Here is a 13,248-nt window from a genome sequence, read left to right as displayed (position 1 = left end):
TTCTGGGTCATCTCCAGGGTCTCTTCTAACTCTGAGGTGCTGTACTCTGGGCCCTGTGTTAGGCCTGCTCTGGAAGGGTTTTGTAAGAGATAGGGCTGGAAAGACCATGTTAATCTTGTGATTTTTCTTTTTTGGCCATACCACATAGCATGCGGGGTATTATTTCCCTGATTAGGGATGGGACCTGTGCCCCCTGCAGTAGAAGTGCAGAGTCTTAACCACTGGACCACCAGGGAAGTCCCATTCCTGGGACTTTCTTATTCCCAACTGTTAGACCCTTCTTAAACCCTAAGTGCTCCTTAATTCCCCAGTTTGCAGGGACCAAAGTGTCCGGGATGGGGTCCACTCCAGACCTAGGGATGCACTGGGATGGCAGGTCTCTATGAATTCCTCTAGCCAGGCCTGGCTCAGGGCCCTCCCGGTCTGCAGAGTCAGCACCCATAGCGGGTGAATGCCCACTTGCGTGGGTGTGGCACTGGGGTTGCTGACTGCTGCTTGGAAAGACTGGAGGACAAATTGCAGACGCCCCACCTCATTGTCTGGGCAGCTCTCCAACTCGGCTGACCCGTGCGGGGGAAACTGGGCTTTGGTCAACATCCTCAATGTCCTCTTCCTCCCTCATCCACTATCGTTACCCCTTATCCACCCCTAGTTTCCTCCCCGCCTGCCTCTTTCCCTGTCTTTCCTCCCCCCATGTCTACATAGGGTGTGATGTTCTGAGCAACCACCCAAGTCTGGTTCGAGCTCAGGGATTCAGTGCCAGAAACCTGGGGGACCCCAGTGGGATTGTGGTCCTGTACAAAGAAACACATGGACCCAAAGGCAGGGAAGCTGATGTGTTACGAAGGGCAAGTGGCCTCACCTCTCCGAGCCCCAGTTTACTCATCTGTCACCACTGGGACAGTCCCTGCCTTGAGGGCTACATGTGTCCAGTGAGCCAAGGCATCTAAGGTGCAGTGCATAGTACCCCATCCCCAGCCTCTTTCTCCTTCTCAAGGCCTAGACTCACCCTGCTCAGGCTTCAGCTCAGACGACTGAGCAATTAGGAATCTTGTCTTTGCTCCAAATGAAGGAATTAAAGCCTCCAGAATGCATTTTAGGGAAAGGGGAGTGGTGTCCTTTATATTTTTGGTTTCTTGCTCACAACTTTCTCCCTTCAGACTTCCCATTCCTACTCCCAAACCTTACATCCCCTTTGCCCCTGCTCTTGACCCAGGCTCTGTTCTCATCTGAAGCTCTAGACTTGCCAGTTTGACACCCTGGAACATAGGAGGCCAGTGTCAATCCCTGGAAGCTTCTCTGAGTGTAGGACGGTCTTGCGGATCACATAACGTGGTATTCTTATTACATAGAAGGAAACAGGCCGAGAGGCATATGGTCTTACCAAGGTAACACCGCTGGTTGAGGTCAGACCTGGAGCTAGAACTCAAGTCTCCTGACTCCTAGTCCAGAGCTTTCTCTACTTAATCCATCCTGCCATCGCCTCCTATGGCCCTGGCTCAGAATCCCCACCTATGCCCAGGTCTTGGCCAAGGGTCTGATCAGAAGGTTCTGGCATATTTATACTTGAGCATCAAACAGTAGCAGTAGAGTATCACTAGGGTCTGGCTGGTCGGCTCTAGGTGGTGAAAGTTCTTCATCCTACCAGCGACATGTCTTTGGGAAAATCCTCAGTGACTTTTTCTGAGGTCTTGTTTCTTCATGCAGACCATGAAAATGATAACATCCACCCCACAGGGTGGTTGAGAATTACGTGCAGAGCCTGACATGCAGTCAGTCAGTCAGTTCAGTCGCTCAGTCATGTCCAACTCTTTGCAACCCCATGGACTGCAGCACGTCAGGTTTCCCTGTCCATCACCTACTCCCGGAGCTTGCTCAAACTCATGTCCATCGAGTCGGTGATGCCATCCAACTGATGACCCACAGTAGATACCCACCCTGATACCAGGAGGGTCTCGTCAGAACCTGACCTGTGTCCTCCTCCTGAAATTGCTGAAGGAACCCTTAAACTAAGTCTTTATACCAAGACTCAGCTGTGCTGGTTAGCTCTGCAGACATCTGGGGTGCTATTGTCAGGCTCTGTCGAAATGTTAGCATTGTATCCATACCAAATATAACCATGTGCACACATCCTTCCCCATTGCAAACTTCCCCCTTTGTCGGGGAGCCCAAGTTCGCTGGGGAAGCTCGGCCTCCTGGGGTGGGAGGCAGGGGGTCAGTGTGTGTCTCTCTTCCCGCAGCTTGTGCCCCTCATCACCAGGAACTATCTCAAACAAGGCTTCATGGAAAAGACTGGTCCAAAGGTACATCCCATGTTCCTGGGGGGGACTTTCATGGCCTTAGTCCCACTGGGCAATGGGGCCAAAGTGGGGAGGTGGGAAAATGGGGAACCAGGGGCAGGGAGGAGGGAGGAAGTGGAAGTAAATGGACTTTTGTGAGTTCCGGGGGTGAAGGACCAAGTGGAGATGGGGTGGCTCGATGGTGGTCCAGCCTCACTTCAGGCGCTTCTTCCTGCAACTGGGCATCTTCCTTCTTGATCAGCATCACCATCAGTGGCTCTCGTCTTTACACCATCTAACTGACCCTGTTCTTGGGAAAGCACAGTTGAAAAGCACAGCTCCTTTGGGGGGCAGCTCTTAAAAACTTGTGTGCTCCAAGCTGGGGCCCTACCAGGACTGTTCAAGTGAGGCAGGAGTAGTGATTGGTCTGAGAGAACTCACCTCGGTACCTATGCTTGGAGGCCAGTGAGGCCCCTGCCGCCCCAGGACATCTCAGACCCAGCCTGGATGCTGGTGGGGTGAGGCTCCAAGCCAGAAGATGGAGATGGTGGGGGGTTCTGCTGGGGGGGGGTGCAGGGAAGCAGGGAAGGGAGGAGGAGAAGGAAGAAGGAAGAAGCAAGCAGATGTGTGCGTGCTCAGTCTTGTCTGACTCTGCAACACCGTGGACTGTAGCCTGCCAGGCTCCTCTGTCCATGCGATTTCCCAGGCAAGAACACTGGAGTGGGGTGTCATTTCCTTCTCCCAGAGAAAAGCAGAGGAACTCCCTAAAAAAAAAAAAAAAAGAAAAAATCCCAAAGCAATGGCTTTTCGATGCTTTTTTTTTTTTAAGGTGTAATACGCTGACGCGATGTTTGTTAAGATGACAGTGAAAGTGTTAGGCATTCACGGTAAAGGAAGCCTCAGATGGCTGGGTTTATAAAGGGTTGCAAGTTTTTGTCCTTCACCAGCTGGTGGCACCGCCCCTGTGGCTCTTAGGGGGACTTTCCTTCCCCTGACCTAGGTTATAGAATTTGGCCAAGGCCAGGGCTTTCAGAAGCGCTGAGCAGTAGCCACTTCTGATTTCCCAGCTTCCTTTTTCTGAGATGTCTTGTCCACAGCCTGAGAAAGAGGAAAATGCTTCTTCCAACGCACATAGGGAGCGGCTGGAGGCCGCAAGGGAAAGCTGGGGTGGAAGGGGGGTGTTTGGAGCCATCAGAGGTCGAGGCCCAGGGGTGGGGGCAGCGCTGAGGTGTCCGGCTGCCAAGCCAGGAACTGGCCAGCTCTCTTGTCCTGGCCCAGGCTGGCTGTGTGCCCCCCCCGCCCCCGGCCTGGCCAAGCCTGATACGAAGTTCCCTCTTCTGCAGCAGAGAGAACCTTTCAAGAAAAGGTGGTTTGCTCTGGATCCCCAGGAGCGCAGGCTGCTTTATTACAAGAACCCGCTGGTAAGAGTCACTGATCGCCCCTCCGCTGAGCACCAGAGGTGGAGGTGGGGTCAGAGCTGGTCGGGGAACATGGGGATCCGACAGGGCTGGAGAGACCCAGCGAGAGACACCCCTCCATCAGTGGTTGTCTCTAAGTCATCCTTGTGCATGAAACTGTGCTCTCCCTCACCTTCAGGAAGTCCTTCACGTGTGTCCAGAAGCTGCCAGTGTAGCCCAGAGAGGGGTTCCCATCCTCTAGTCTCCAGGGCTCCCTTCCAACATGGAGGCTGTGGAGAGTCACGGTTGGGAGTGAGAGCTCTAGAACTCGACTGTCTGGGCTCTGGGACCAGCCCTGCCACTTTTAGGGGTGCACCCGTGGCATTGTGGCAGAGCACTCAGTTCTCCTTGCCTCAGTTTCCTCAATCAGGAGATGCCTTAATAACACTGCCATCTTCAGAGGTTGCCCTGAGGATTATTCTATGAGTTAGTATACACAAAGCACTTGAATTCTTAGTGCAGAGTTCAGTTCAGTTGCTCAGTCATGTCCGACTCTTTTCGACCCCATGGACTGCAGCATGCTAGGCCTCCCTGTCCATTGCCAACTCCCAGAGTTAACTTTCCATAAACACTGAGTATGGGACTTCCCACGTGGTGCTAGTGGTAAAGAACCCATCTACCAATGCCAGGGGCCTAAGAGATGCAGGTTCGATCCCTGGGTTGGGAAGATTTCCTAGAGAAGGGCGTGGCAACTCACTCCAGTATTCTTGCCTGGAGAATCCCATGAACAGAGGAATCTGGCAGGCTACCATCCATGGGGTCACAAAGAGTTGAACATGGCTGAAGTCACTTAGCATGCACACACGCAAACATTAAGTGTCATTTAAACAGATGTTGTTGTTTAGTTGCTAAGTCGTGTCTGACTCTTTGTGACCCCGTGGACTGTGGCCCGCCAGGCTCCTCTGTTCATGGGATTCCCCAGGCAAGGATATGGAGTGGTTTGCGGTGCCCTCCTCCAGGGGATCTTCCTGACCCAGGGATCCAACCGACCTCTTCTGCTTTGCAGGCGGGTTCTTTGCCACTGAGCCACCAGAGAAGCTCATTTAAACAGAGGCTGTATGTAATTTCCTTTATAGTTTGAGCCTTTTAAATTCTGGGGTCCACCTAGCTGAAATCCCCAGCAGAGGCCCCCACCCAACACACACACAGCCCTCTTACTAAGATGGACCTGGGGGCTCTCAGGCCTCCCACCCAACACACACACAACACAACACACTAATACGCAACACAACACACAGACACAGAGACACACATACCTCTTACTAAGATGGACCTGGGGGCTCTCAGGCCTCCCACCCAACACACACACAACACAACACACAAACACGCAACACAACACACAGACACAGAGACACACACACCTCTTACTAAGATGGACCTGGGGGCTCTCAGGCCTCCCACCCAACACACACACAACACAACACACTAACACGCAACACAACACACAGACACAGAGACACACATACCTCTTACTAAGATGGACCTGGGGGCTCTCAGGCCTCCCACCCAACACACACACAACACAACACACAAACACACAACACAACACACAGACACAGAGACACACACACCTCTTACTAAGATGGACCTGGGGGCTCTCAGGCCTCCCACCCAACACACACACAACACAACACACTAACACGCAACACAACACACAGACACAGAGACACACATACCTCTTACTAAGATGGACCTGGGGGCTCTCAGGCCTCCCACCCAACACACACACAACACAACACACAAACACGCAACACAACACACAGACACAGAGACACACACACCTCTTACTAAGATGGACCTGGGGGCTCTCAGGCCTGCAGGTGGCCCTCTGCCCTAGGTGTGGCCTCTGATGACCTCTGTCCTCTCTTCTCAGGATGCCTTCGAGCTGGGCCAGGTGTTTCTCGGGAGCAACGAACAGGGGTACCAGGTGTTCGAAGACCTGCCCAAGGGCATCCGAGGGAACCGCTGGAAAGCTGGCCTCACCATCGTCACCCCGCATCGAAGGTTTGTCTTCACCTGCCCCAGCGAGAAGGAGCAGCGTGAATGGCTGGAGAGTTTTCGGGAGGTCCTCTCCAGCCCTTTGACGCCCCTCAACCTCCTTGGTAAGATACAGGGCCCTGCGTGTGTTCCTTTGGCCAAGGAGAGTAGGCAGAAAGGGGCTTCTTCACTTGGGTTCAGCTGTGAGTCCTGAAACCGGGGTCGTGGCTCCTGACTGCCCTCTTTCCCTTTTCTTCTCTTCCGGCCAAAGAGAAGTTCAGACAGTGCGCATTATTGCCCCAAAACCCTCTCTGTCCACACTAAGTTCCTCTACTAGGAAGCTTCCACTAGTGGCATCCAGATGAGCTTCGTCTTGGCAGAGCTGTCGCTTTTGTTGTTGTTGAGTCTCTGAGTTGTGCCTGACTCTTCTGCGATCCCATGAACTGTAGCCCTGCCAGGCTCCTCTGTCCATGGGATTTCCCAGGCAAGAGTACTGGAGTGGGTTGCCATCTCCTCCTCCAGGGAATCTTCCCAACTCAGGGATCGAACCCACATCTCCTGCACTGGCAAGCGAATTCTTTACCACTGACCCACCAGGGAAGCCCGAACTGTCGCTTAGGTCCCGTTTTCTACCCTGCTCCCTCCCAGGAGCCAAGCAGCCTCTCTGTCCCTCCACTCCCTGCCCCTGAGTCCCTTTTCCCGTGAGAAATCCTCGGCCTGTTAGGAAGGTCACACCCGCCGGCAGCTCCTGGGATTCTGGGTTCCTCCCCACTCTTAGAGGGAAGGCTATTTTTAGGGTGCTGTTCTTCTCTGGGCTCTGGTCTGTCTGCTCCTCTCCTGTTCCTCCCCTTTGCCCCAGATGTGTCTCAAGCAGGCTTCCCCATCTGCAGACAGCCTCGTGGAAGGAGGGGAGACATTCTGAGCAGGAAACTTCTGGCCCAGGGCCTTCTGGCTCCTGGGACACCAAGGAGAAGTTTGAGTTTGGAAAAGTACAAGCTGAGTAGGTGACCCCATGCAGCCCCTGGGGAGAAACCCTGGTGCCCTTTGAGTCTGACCAGGATAAACACAGACTTGCTTCTCTCTCCAAAAATCCCAAAGCTGAAGGGCCTCTGTAATGGGCTGGGAAGTTGTTAACGAGGAACATTAGCTGGTGCTCTTCCCCCGACTCCGCCCAGGGGCCTGTGCTTCTGAGTCGCTGCTGCTGTTTCTGTTTCTGCTCTTCTCTCCTCCTCTGCTGTGTGTGTGTCCCCTTTATCTACCACTTTTTGGTCTGTTTTTTTTATTCCGTTTCCCTCTGCCATTGTTCCCCTCTCCTCTCGATGTCCCTTCCCGCTGGTGGGACTTCGCTGGCACAGCCACGCCCCCAGCCCTCTTTCTGTCCCCTCTGTAGCTCTGTCAACGGAGAGTGACTGCAGCCACAGGTGACCCACTGGCCACCCAGCGCACCTGGTGGAAAGGAGAAGTTACCACTTCGGCCTTGGGGGCCCTGCAGGAGTGCCCCCCACCCCCAGTCGGCAGCTGTCACGGGCAGTGAACTCTGCCAAGACCAGAGCTTTGGCCTTTACCTGCCGGCTCCCTGGGCCTCCCTGCTGCCCTAGGGGTCTGGGGAGCTGGTAAATGTCCTCGGGGCTCAGGGCACCGGAAATGAAGGCACTGCAATGGGAAGACACCCGTGGCATCAGCCAAGCTTGCTGGAAAAACAGAAAACGACAAAAAGTTTAATCTGAATCCAACCATGAGGAAACAATCAGACAAGTCCACATTAGAGAAATTCTGGAAAACGACTGGCTAGACACTTCAAGACTGCCAGTATCATGAAAGATCCAGTAGTCTGGAGACTGTTCTACATTAGATAAGACTAAAGAGACATAGCCACAAAATGCAATTCATGATTCTTGATTAGATCTTGGATTTAAAAGAAACAGTTTTTGAGATGTAATCAAGATAACTGGGAAAGTTCCAATATGGATGTATATTAGCTAGTAGTATTGTAAGATTGTGATATTGTGCTGTATTTGTGTAAGAGGATGCTCTTGTTTTTAGGGATACATTCTGAAGTGTTCAGGGATAAAATATAATATGTCTACAACTGACTTAAATGGTTCAGCAAAATATAAATGTATCTGTACATACAGAGTATCTACTTAGATATACTGTGTGTATTTATGAAAAAGAAGGTCTGTGTACACACACACTCGGGGAGAGAGAGAAAGTGGACCACTGTGCAAAATGTTAGCAACTTCATCTAGATGAAGTATACCTGGATGCTTATTGTCCAATTCATGAAAATTTCCTATAGGCCTGAAAGTTTTCGAATTTAAAAGTTGGGGGGAAATTACTTTAAAAGTATCCACTTTTCACTCTTCAAAAGTAGTGGGTTTTCCCCATGAATTGAAAATGTTCCTGGGAGACTTCTACCTTTGTGCACATCTTAGAAAATATAAAAGTATAGCTAATACAAAAGAACAAACAACCCCCTCCCCCCAAAGCACAGTGTTCCCATCTACACACTCTGGGAGGAAAGAAGGAGGGCAGGATGACAACTCAGCTGGACCCCAGGGAGAGAGCTATCCAGCCTGAGTACCGTGTCTGGCCCTGCCACTAATGCATGTGTGTGTGCTCAGTCGCGTCCGACTCTTTGTGACCCCGTGGACTGTATCCCCCCAGGCTCCTCCGTCCATGGGATTTTCCAGGCAAGAATACTGGTTGCTAATGAGACTGTTGGAAAACTCACTTTCCCAACTCTCTGCCTTGGTTTTTCTGTTTCAAATGAGGAAGTTGTAGCAACTGCTGAACTTTTGGAAGCAACAGCTATTTCTGAGCACCTCCCAGGTGCCAGACTCTGCTCGGGCAGGAACCCGATGACGTGGTCCCCGCTGTCACAGATTTCAGCCCACCGGACAACAGCCCTACCAGAGGGCAGGACAATGAGGCAAGTGTTCAGAAAGGGGAAGTGTGGGCTGCTGCGAAGGTGTGTGGCAACAGGGTTCACCCTGAGCAGGAAGAGGGATCCTCCTTCTTCTCCAGAAAGTGACGTCTAAGTTGAAACCTTAAACTGTTCAGAGATTAGTCAAAGGGAAGAGGGCCAGGAAAACACTCTAGGGTAAGGGAGGAAAATGTTCAAAGGCTCCCAGATGGGCAAGAGGAACAGAAAGAAATCGCGGGTGGCTGCAATGTTAGAGAAATAGGTCTAGGCTCTATGATTCTTTATTCCTTTGAGTGACGTGCAGAAAGACATTGTTTTCATTTCAGTGGAGACCCAGAGGGTTGGGAGAGTCTTTAAGAGAGTCTCTGGTTTTTCATGGGATTTTCCTTTGATCCACCGATCAGAGGACGAGCAACATCATCAAGCTGTCTTTCCTGAGGCTTCCTGACTGCCCGGATGAAGACATGGTTGCTTCCTCTTCTGGCTCCTAAAGCACCTTGAAATTGTCTGTTTCAGCACCTGCTGGGCTGTATGTATATTAAGGGTCATGTTACTTGCCTGCCTTTTTTTTTTTAACCACTCTGTTACACTCTGCTAAGTTCTGAGAATGAGAGAATCAATAAAGGAACTTGTGGTCCAGAGAGGAAGAAAGAGAAGAAAACAGGCAATTTGGGATTCTTAGGAGCCCCTCGGAGGGGCCGAGGACAGATATAAGAGATGGAGACTTCCTTGGTGGTCCAGTGGTTAAGAATCGCCTGCCAGTGCAGAGGACATGGTTCGATCTCTGGTCTGGGAAGATTCCACATGCCACAGGGCAACTAAGCCCACTTGCCGCAACTAAGACCTAATGCAGCCAAGTAAATAAATATTTAAAAAAGAACACTTTATTCAAGATGGTGGGACACAGGTACACCCATGGCTGATTCATGTCGATGTATGGCAAAAACCACCACAATATTGTAAAGTAATTAGCCTCCAATTAAAATAAATAAATTAATTTTTTTTAAATAAATTAATTTTTTAAAAAAGAAAACACTTTATTAAAGAGAAGAAGCTTGGCAAACTTTAAGTAGAATAAATGCAAAGAAAGTCACACTCAGGTACATTACTGCCAATCTGCTGAAAACCAAAGATAAAGATTTTGAAAGCAGCCAGTGAAAAATGACACATTACATACAAGGAAATACTGTTTCTTTTCAGAAACAAAGGAGGCCAGAAGACAGTGAAAATAAATCTTTAAAGCTCTAAAAGAAAAAAAAATCAGGGAGGGGACATATGTGTACTTATGGTGATTCATGTTGATGTTTGGCAGAAACCCAACACAATACTGTAAAGCAATTATCCTTCAATTAAAAATAAATTTTAAAAATTAAAAATAAGATTACAAAGAAATTAATTTCTAAGGGAAAAAATCAAATTAGAACGCTAGAGAAAACCTCTTTCAAGAATAAAGGATATGTAGATAGATATTGGGGCTTCCCTAGTGGCTCAGATGGCAAAGAATCTGCCTGCAATGTAGGAGTCCTGGATTCAATCCCTGGGTCGAGAAGATTCCCTGGAGAAAGGAATGGCTACCCACTCCAGTATTCTTGCCTGGAGAATTCCAGATATATATATCTGGAATACATATATCTGGAATTCTATATAGATAACAAACCAAAAAATCTTTAGAAAAGAAGGCAAAATGTCACTGAATTGAACACCTAAAAATGATTAAAATGGTAAACTTCCTGTTGATATTTTATCACAATAAAAAATGCATGAAGGTAGATTTTTATTTTTAAAAGGCAAACAAAAAATATTTCCCATAAAGATAAGCATAGATTTCTGACAGAATTGCAGTATAAGAAATACTAAAGAAAGTTCTTTGAGGTAGAAGGAAATGATACCAGACAGAAACTCTGATCTGATCTATAAAGCGTAATAGAAATGGTAAAGATATAAGTAAATAAAAGGCTGCCTATTTAAAGCAAGAATTACATGTGTTATGGTTTATAGCACCTATAGAGGTAATGTATATGACAACTACCTCATGGAGGCCTGGAGGGGAAGTAAATACAACTATTCACTTCAAGCTTCTTATATTTTACATGAAGTGATACAAAATGAAGTCTAAGTAGATTGTGAGAAGTCAGGGATGTATACTGTAATTTTTAATGACTCATAGCATGTAGTACAAAGAGGTATAGCTAAAAAGCTAACAAGGAAATTAAAACAGAATTTTTAAAAGCATTTGATTAACCCAGAAGGCAGGACAGGAAGGACAAAATGAATAAAAAAAATAGATGGGATAAATTGAAAATAAAGAGCAAAAGGGAGACCTGGTCATATCAATAATTAATGCACTCAATATTAGTGGATTAAACACTTACATTAAAGTACATGATTGTCAGAGAACATAAGGAATCATGACCCAATTGCATGCTGTTAAAAAGACATTTTAGGGTACATCCCTGGTGACCCAGTGCTTAGGACTCTGCCCCTCCACTACAGGGGGCACAGGTTCAATCCCTGGTCAGGAGAAGATCCTGCATGTCACAAGGTCTGACTCTTCCTCCATAAAAAGACATTTTAAGACATAGATAAGTTGAAGTAACAAGTATGGAAAAATATACACCATGCAGAAAGTAACAATAAAACGGCTGGAGAGGCTATACTGAGATCAGATAAAGTACTTTTTTCAAGATAAGGAGCAACACCAGAAATAAAGAGTAATGTTTCATAACTATAAAAGGCGTAATTCATTAAAAGACAGAATGGATCATAGATGTGTCATGTGCCTAAAAATATAGCCCCAGAGTACATGCAGCAAAAATGGGCAAAATTTAAGGGAAAAATAGACACATTAATATAATCATTGATCAAAAAAAGAAATCACATGGGAAATTAGATTTATAACTGAATGATAAAAGTTTCAAAATTGAAATGATGTTGCTAAAGCATTAATTAAAGGGAAATGCATAAGAATCAGTGACCTACACAGACAACTCGTGTTTGGCCTTCCCAGGTGGTGCAATGGTAAAGAATCCGCCTGCCAATGCGGGAGATGAAAGAGATGGTAGGTTCAATCCCTGGGTCAGGAAGATTCCCTGGAGGGAGGACACATCAACCCACTCCAGTATACTTGCTTGGAACATTTCGTGGACAGAGGATCCTGGCAGGCTACAGTCCATGGGGCCACAAAGAGCCAGAAATGACTTGAGTGAATGAGCACACACACAGGCAACAGAACCTACTGTATAGCACAGGGAGCTATATTCAATATCATGGGATAAACCATAATGGAAAGGAATATAAAAAAGAATGTATATATGACTGAGTCACTTTCTGTACAGCAGAAATAAACACACTATTGTAAATTACACTTAAATTGGAAAAGAAGAACCAATGACCTACAGCTGTACTGCCCAATATGGTGACAATAGCCACATGTTTTCATTGAGCATTGAAATGTGATTAATGTAACTGAGGAAATGAATTTTTAATTTTACTTCATTTTATCTAATTTTACAATTAAAGAAAATTTATTTTTTGCCATGCCACCTGGTATGAAGGATCTTAGTTCCCCAACCAAGAATCAAGCCCATGCCCCCTGCAGTGGAAGCATGGAATCTTCACCACTGGACTACCAGGAGAGTCCCTAAATTTCAATAATTTAAATTTAAAATAAGAAACTGGAGCAGTGTAAAACATTGTTACTTCAGACACATCTTAGTAGCTTTGGTAAGACATATTTTAATTTAGCCATTGCATTGCATAAGATATCTATTATTTTAGTTGTGGAAAAAAATTTAATGATATGGAAAAAAGTTAGAACTAAATTTTACAAAAAGTGAAGTATCTTCAATTAAGCTGCCAAATGATTACTTGGAGAACATGAGATTTTTTTTTCTAATAATGTCAGAGATCAACTGATTCAAAATTTGAAAAAACTGTAGACTTTTTTTTTTTTTAGTTTTAAGTGAGTTATGTGATACTAGACTAACAATGAATAATATGGGTAAGTTTTGTTTCAAAGGACTTTTACATTTATGAGGAAATGTCAATCCACGGCCTAAAAAGTCATGTTGTAGATGTTTTTGAATCTTATATCTCTAAGAAAAGAATTTCAGGTAGATATGGAAAACCCAATCTTTATTGTGACAGAGGGTTCCTTTAGCTATGTTAGGTCAAAAATTCAAATGTTGAAATTTTAAAATAAGGTTCTGATGATTCTCATGACTTTGTTCCATTGTATGACACAAAGTAAAAATATTTATGTTCAGTTTTTTGAAGCAGACTATGAAAACTGTCATGGATACAATTGTTAAAATTGCTCAGCATGTACATGAGAATGCTATGAAGCACTGCCAATTTATAGAACTGTTGAAAGATATGGAAGACAATTCAGTGAGCTCGTATTTTTTTAATTGAGTTTTGAACAAGTTTTACAATTATTTAATGTACTGTTCATTTCAACTCAAGATTTTCTTGAAACTAAAGGAGTGCTTGCAAAATAGTCAGTAATCGAAGGCCTAAGGCAGTGTGATTATGTTTTCTCACTGATGTCACACTGCATATGAATGAGCTAATTTTGAAGTTCTAAGAAAAGGTTAATATGTGACTTAGC

At 46.6% G+C, this 13,248-nt stretch overlaps 1 protein-coding gene across 2 annotated transcripts in view; it reads left to right on the top strand.

Annotated features, from left to right (window-relative positions):
* The window catches only part of ADAP2 (ArfGAP with dual PH domains 2), a 30,525-nt gene extending 20,883 nt beyond the window's left edge, over nucleotides 1–9,642 (top strand). For both annotated transcript variants that reach the window (XM_043903101.1, XM_043903102.1), the window contains exons 8-11: nucleotides 2,241–2,303; nucleotides 3,623–3,700; nucleotides 5,610–5,838; nucleotides 7,104–9,642. In XM_043903101.1, coding sequence (XP_043759036.1) covers nucleotides 2,241–2,303; nucleotides 3,623–3,700; nucleotides 5,610–5,838; nucleotides 7,104–7,138 — 405 coding nt within the window. In that variant the 3' untranslated portion in view covers nucleotides 7,139–9,642. The remainder of the gene's footprint in view (nucleotides 1–2,240; nucleotides 2,304–3,622; nucleotides 3,701–5,609; nucleotides 5,839–7,103) is intronic.
* The last annotated feature ends 3,606 nt before the right edge of the window (nucleotides 9,643–13,248 follow it).

This window comes from Cervus elaphus, chromosome 5 (genome assembly GCF_910594005.1).
Source record: "Cervus elaphus chromosome 5, mCerEla1.1, whole genome shotgun sequence".
NCBI lineage: Eukaryota > Metazoa > Chordata > Mammalia > Artiodactyla > Cervidae > Cervus > Cervus elaphus.
This window is presented reverse-complemented; position numbering and strand designations above follow the sequence as displayed.